Genomic DNA, 6,936 nt, shown 5'->3' with positions numbered 1-6,936 from the left:
GACTCATAGACTCAAAGACTCATAGACTCAAAGACTCATAGACTCGTAGACTCGTAGACTCAAAGACTCATAGACTCATAGACTCATAGAGTCGTAGATTTGTGGACTTGTAGATTTGTAGATTTGTAGACTAACTCATTGTTAGTAGATGCATAGACTCGTAGCCGACTCATAGTAGACTCAAAGACTCATCGACAGACTCTGAGACTCAGAGACTCATAGCCCTTCAGGGATGTACCTTCTGTACTCTGGACATATCCACAGATGCAGACCCTTTGGGGTGTCCATGCTCCCATGTAGATTCATGCACAGGCCACAGTCCCTCAAGCTGACACTGGAGTTCCAGCCTGTTCAGTGCGGCAGCACAGGGACAGCAGTAATGGCCATTCACCAGCCCGAGGACATGGCCATAGCTCCAACACAGTTTTTCTGTGCTAACATAACTAAGAGGACTGGAGCCACCCATTCCCAAAGAACAGTGCCCCATAGGAAGAACTGCACGCGGTCTGTGGGATGCTCATGTTGGATCAGTTCGGGAAGGACTTCTCTGGGAGGGACCCCATGCTGGAGTAAGGGAAGAGAGTGAGGATGAAGGATTATCATCAACGAAGCAGTATGGACTGACCGCATTCCCCATTCCTCTGCATTGCTTGGGAGGAGAAGGTAGAAGAGGGTAGATGGGAGGATTTTGATTTGCCTTTGTTTCTCACTGCTCCAGTCTGTTATCAATAGGCAATAAATTACATTAATCTCCCACAAGGTGAGCCTGTTTTGCCTGTTATGGTACTACGAGTACGAGTGATCTCCCTGTCTTTATCTCAACCCATGAGTCTTTATTTTTTATTTTATTTTTTTGGTATTTTCTCCCCCTTCTGAGGAGGGCGAGTAAGAGAATGGCATGGTGGTGCTTAGCTACCTACCAGTGTTAAACCACCACACACAAATAGAAAACATAGCTTCTTGTGAACTATGAAGATGAAAATTAACTCTATCCCAGCCAAAACCAGTACACCCCTCTGTCACGTCAGTTTATCCCCTCCAGTCCCCTTGGCAGTGTTCACCCAGGGTAATTCTGCAAGATTGTCCTACCAGACCCATACACTCCAATGCCCTACGGGCTGTCCTGCAACAAACCAGGGCACGCAGCCTCAGCCTCAGCATCACTTAGTTAGAGCCCTTATTTCAGGTGTTCTGAGGGTAACAAAATGAAACAAAACACACAAATATGCACACACACATTTGTTACTGGGTATGCGTGAACTAGGACTGCTCAAGACAGCACCATGAGCCCTGAAGGACATCCGCCTGAACAGTTTTTCAGGGTTAATGTGATTTAATATGATCCATCTGAACTGGGGGGACTGCCTCTTCAATGAAAATGTCTATCCAGAGAGGCATTAACATTCCTAGTCCTCAGCTAGCTCTGTCCTAAACCAGGAAGATGAACTGGACCCTGGAATTCCCCGTGAGTGTGCACTTTTGTGCTAGTTAAAAAAACAAGACATTCACCCTGCAAAGTCCCTTGGACAAAGTGATCGGAATCTGCCCATTGCTGTTGTATCTCTGAAGGATGGGTGCAAATGTTTGTGAAGAGGGGAATTATTTTATCATTTCCTTTGGAATTTCTCAGACAGTCTATCAAGTATTCTTGTCCCATTGTGAAATGTGTCCTCTTCACGAAACAGAGAAAAAAAATAATATAATCACTTCTGCCCCACTCCTGAACATTACTTGTGGGGCTTCCTTCCCTGAGAGGTTTCAAGCATTAATTGTTTAGGCTTTTTTGCCATGACTAATCTAATTCCCACAGGAATCTGCAGCCAGGACTTACGCAGACCGTAGAAAACATTGCTCCATTCTCACGGGATGGAGTACAGCTTGTCAGACCCGAAGGAGAGCCACAGTTATATCGGCAATGAGAGTGTGAGCCCCTTTTTATTCTGATACTCCAAGCCCCGTCACCCTGCACCTGCATTTGCTCCTCTGTGTTTCTCATGCTGGGTGCTGTGCAATAAGTAACTCAGCTAAAGAGTGAGTTCTGCTGCTGTTACAACATAAACTAGGAACGCGGGATCGTCTTTTCCTCTCTCTCTCAGTCTGTCTCTGTATTTTGCCTCTCGGTTTCCAGAACTGAACCTCTCGTCGGGAATTCAGGCACAACAGCTTTCAGGAAGGCACCCAAACTAAATACATAGGATCTCCTTCGTGATGAAGGCAATCATGAAGCAACCAATGTCTAAGCAAGGGCATTTCCCTTGCAAATGCAATGTTTTGCCACTTTGAGCATGCATAACTGAAAATACAGCTGTAGAAAATGTAGGGTGAAAATAACTAGTCATATGCTGATGTTTGAAGGTAATTTTGACTGACGGTAACAGAGACACTGAAGCAGCTTGGCAGCAAGGACTTGTCTGCTCAGTCCTTTTTAAGTGAAAAGCTGTAACAAGTATCGGTGACTGCTAAATGGGGAGGAATGGAGACGTGACTGTTAAGAAAAGATCTTTATTTAAAATCACTCAATTGAATTTTCAAAGAGCTGACAGAGGACATGTGGGGAACAATGGGGAATACCACAACTGTGACAGAGTTCATCCTGGTTGGATTTCCTAACAGCCTTGAGGTAGAGATTGTCTTCTTCGTGGTGTTCCTGTTTGTTTATTTAGTCACTGTCCTGGCAAATACTCTTATCATTGTACTTGTATATGTAGACTGCAATCTCCATTCTCCCATGTACTACTTCCTCAGTAATTTCTCCTTCATTGAGATCTCCACAACCTCCACTGTGGTGCCGAAAATGCTGGCAAATGTTCTATCAGAGAAGAAAACCATCTCCTTTGCGGGCTGCTTTAGCCAGCTCTACTTTTACTTCTTCCTTGTTGCAGCAGAGTTCATCCTCTTTGCCATCATGTCCTATGACCGGTATGTGGCAATATGCCACCCCCTGAGGTATCCCACCATCATGACAGGAAGGGTGTGCAACCAGCTTGTCCTCTCTGCGTGGGTGGGTGGCTTGGTCATGATCCTGCCATCAGCGGTCCTCAGAGCCAGGCTGCCCTACTGTGGTCCCAATGTCATTGACCACTACTTCTGTGACAGCGCGCCTCTCCTGCACCTCGCTTGTACAGATGTTTTGTTTGTTGAGCTGAATGATTTGGTGGTGTCTTTGGTCCTGCTCCTTGGTTCCCTGGCACTGACTGCAGCATCCTATGTCTGGATCATTTCAACCATACTCTGGATCCCATCTAACCAGGGCAGACAGAAAGCATCTGCCACTTGTGCTTCACATTTCATTGTGGTTTCCCTGGGCTTTGGCATCTCCATCTTCATCTATCTCAGGCCACCCCAGATGAACTCTGTGCACCTTAACAAAATCCTCTCCGTTCTCTCCAGCATTGTCACACCCCTTTTAAACCCTTTCATATTCAGTCTAAGGAACGAGCAGATGAAGGAAGCCTTGAAACGTACTTTGTGCAAGCTCCTGGGGATGACTAAGCAGGCGGGAAAACCGTGAGTATTCACCTGGCCAGCAGGAAGTCACTCCTGGAAAAATCTCCCCAGGACATTTTTGTTCAAGTCTCTTCGTTTTTTCTGACAGACTGTTGGAGAGCATATCTTGCTTTTACTTTCTTAAATGCAGGATTGGAGTGGGGAAAAAAAATAAGGCAACTTTATTCTACTGGATACTAACACCTCCATCAATATGATGCTTAGCCTTTGGAGTGAATGTTGTGCCTGATGCAGAGCAGATGGGGGACTCTCAAGAAGTAAATGGAGAAAAAGAAGAAAGTGTTAAAGAGACAAGGAAAAGAGCTGGAGAAACTGAATATCCTACTGGAAGAACTCTGAGCTGTGAAAACAACATCACTAACACAGCCTGCCTTGCTACACAAACTAATCCTGAGATGAAAAACAGACAGGAGCTCTGAAAGCATAGCTGCCAAGAAGAGAAAAATAACTCCATTAATAAATAAAAAGACTCAACTCCAAAGATACAGTGGTTTCAAGTACCAAAATTACTGCAGAAGTAATCAGAACTAGAAATGCTCAGCGAGGTGGTAAAGATATTACATTAAAAAATAATAATAATGAAATAAAAGGAATGGTTCAATCTTAAGTAATTTGTGACTAACTTAAAGCAATCTTAAGTGATTTCATATCTTATAGACAAGTTTTTGAGACATTCTCCAAACCCACAATAACCTAATGGCCTTTGTAGTTCTTTTGGGAGCTTGGGGGTGGTTTTGGCTGGTTGCTTTTGTATGGTTTTCCTTCTTGTTTCTCTATTTGTTTTTAAAGTTGTTTTCCAAGTGATACTCCAAAGGACTGAGAGGATCCGTGCTGAATGAGTAATCACATATTCACAGATTGTTACTATAGCTGAGGTTGGAAGGGGAACCTTGGAGATTGTGTTGTCTGATCTCCCTGATCAAGCAGAGTCAGCTAGAGCAGGTGTGGTGGTTTTACCCAGCTGGGCAGCTGAACTCCACCACAACCGCTCTCTCACTCCCCCTCCTCAAAGGGAAAGGGGGAGAAAATATGATGAAAAGGGCTCAAGGGTTGAGACAAGGACAGGGATATCGCAGCAATTACTGCCATGGGCAAAACAGACTCAGCATAGGGAGATCAATATAATTTCTTACCTATTACTAACAGGCTAGGGCAGTGAGAAACTAAAAGAAAACTAAAAAACACCCTCCAACAATCCACCCTCCTCTACGTCTATCCCCCAAACAGTGCAGGGGAATGGGAAATGGGGGCTGTGGTCAGACCCTGACGCTTCATCTGACCTTGGGGTCTGCAGGGCTGGGTCTCACTCCTCTCTCTCCCAAACTGCTGTTGTGCAGTAGTTTTTTTTTTTGGTTGTTGTTTTGTTCTGTTTTACCCCTTTTCTTAAATCTGCTCTCATAGAGGTGCAAACAACATCGCTTTTTGGCTCTGATCTGCTCAGCGGTGGGTGCCTTTGGAGCCAGCTGAAATTGGCCCTTATCTAACATGGGGCAGCTTCTGCATTCTTGTCACAGAAGCCATCCCTGCAGTCCTCCGCTACAAAAACCTTGCCATGTAAACCCACTACACAGACATCAGTGACAATAAGGAAATGCAAGTATTAGAGCAAGGTGGAGAAAAAAAAAAGCTTGCAGGGAAAAGGGGGAAGGGATAGGACAGGGCAGGACCTATGGTGGTGGAGAAGACCGAGAGCACTGGCAAGGCTGGAAGGCCCCAGCAGAACCAAGGGCTTTGTCTCCTTGGCTATAGCAGCTGTCTGTTACTGAGGCTCATGAGGAGACATGCTATGCTCATGACACTGGGGCCTTGTTGCCTCCTTGCAACCCAGTGGGGAGGCCAGGAGGTGTCATAGCATTGTCCTTCACACAGCATCACACACCCCACATCCCACTGCCCCAGGAAGAGCCCTGAGCCATGGGTGAGGGACAGGACCTCCCTTCCCAGGGGCTGTGGACAAGGCTTGGCCCTTCTGCTTCACCAAACAAACCAAGGCCTTTACTCAGCATCAGAGTCTCCTGCCCAGCGCCTTTGCCTGCCTGCAATCATGGCCTCCGATTGTCTGCTCTAACAAGTCCATGGGGAGGCTTTGTCGGTAATGACCCTCACTGGGGCCCATTAATACTCCTAGACACTTCAAGGTTTCCTTCTGACTTGAACTTCTCCTGCAGTTACATCATTCTCCTCTCACTACCTGAGGTTCATGGACTCAGCACCAAATGCACCAAGGGGCTCATTACAATTCAGTCATTTTCATCCAGTCTTCCAGACTTGTACAATTAATTAGTGAGGTTTGAAAAGTGCAGTTAAAGAGGAAGTTTTCCATGAGCACTTTACAGAAAGCATTTTCTTTATTTAAGATTAGTTTCCATTAACCTTGAGTTTTCATAAGAAGTGACAGAATCATTCTCTAGTTGACACGGATCCAATGTGCCTCCTAAGGAGGTCTGGATGTGTAGGAAAAGCAGTCCCTTGAAGTCCCAGTCTGTATGGACAACCTTGCTGCTCAGCTCCCCATCCCCACCACTTGTCTCATCAGCCACCTGGGACTTGCATCACTTTTCCTTACACCAGGCTTCTCCACTGAAGTCTGCAGCTGGATGTGACAGCTTTTTTGCACTAACTCCTGCCTCCTTTCCTCAGACATCTGTCTGCACACAAGTTTTTGTTGTTATTTTGGTGTGTGGCTGTCTTTGTTTTCAGTATTTATATAAAAAATATATAAAAAAGAAACAAACACCAACAAAATGAAAAGAAACAAACAGAAACCAGAGCCCACAACAGTGAGCCAACTCCAAGTTGCCTCCAATGAGGTGCACCATCCACAAGGGATGACTGTACAAGTAATTTTTGACACAGAGTGATAGGAAATGGTAAAAGAGGAATACAGCTACAGAGTTGGCTACAGGGATGATGAGAGGGACCGATGAAACACAGGCAAGCTCAACCTCCCCGAAATCCCTAGAAGCAACAGGGTATATGAGAAGTATCTGAATGACCAAAGAGCAAGAGCAAGTGGAGGGGAACTCTGCAGAACAATGGAAACTGCACATGTCCACACGTTCTGCTGGAAAGGTGACTTCCAGCATGGTCTGTTTCGTAAGGTCATGTGGAAATACCTCAAAGACTGAGGAGATGAAGTGCAGTGCATAAGAGAAATTCTGGCAATGCCAGTACAGGGGAAGATCAACATTTTTCTCTCGCTGTAATACGCATCTTGAAATATGATAATTTTGATGTTATGGGACACCTCTCACATTGTATTAGAATTGTTCAGTCATTTCAGCTGACTATAATGTGCTGATTGAGGCGAAATGTTTGAAATGCTTTGAAAACAAGTAGGTAATACTCAGACCTGCAGCAATAAAATGACAATTTTCTGTCCTGCATGGAGCCCTGATGCCACAAAACCCTCCCTGCCCCGGACTGCTC

The 6,936-nt window shown here is 45.3% G+C and overlaps 1 protein-coding gene across 1 annotated transcript; it reads left to right on the top strand.

The window, feature by feature from the left end:
* Nucleotides 1-845: 845 nt before the first annotated feature.
* On the top strand, nucleotides 846-4,150 carry LOC121062870 (olfactory receptor 6M1-like). The gene has a single exon (XM_040543158.1). The coding sequence runs from the start codon at nucleotides 2,549-2,551 to the stop codon at nucleotides 3,509-3,511; it is 963 nt and encodes a 320-aa protein (XP_040399092.1). The 5' UTR covers nucleotides 846-2,548; the 3' UTR covers nucleotides 3,512-4,150.
* Nucleotides 4,151-6,936: the final 2,786 nt, after the last annotated feature.

This window comes from Cygnus olor (genome assembly GCF_009769625.2).
Source record: "Cygnus olor isolate bCygOlo1 chromosome 34 unlocalized genomic scaffold, bCygOlo1.pri.v2 SUPER_34A, whole genome shotgun sequence".
Taxonomy (NCBI): Eukaryota; Metazoa; Chordata; class Aves; order Anseriformes; family Anatidae; genus Cygnus; species Cygnus olor.
Note: the sequence above shows the minus strand (reverse complement) of the source record. Positions and strands in the feature narration are given on the sequence as shown.

What these genes read in the sequence shown, in the direction of transcription:
- LOC121062870 (XM_040543158.1), top strand. Translation starts at nt 2,549, where the DNA reads ATGTGGGGAACAATGGGGAATACCACAACTGTGACAGAGTTCATCCTG.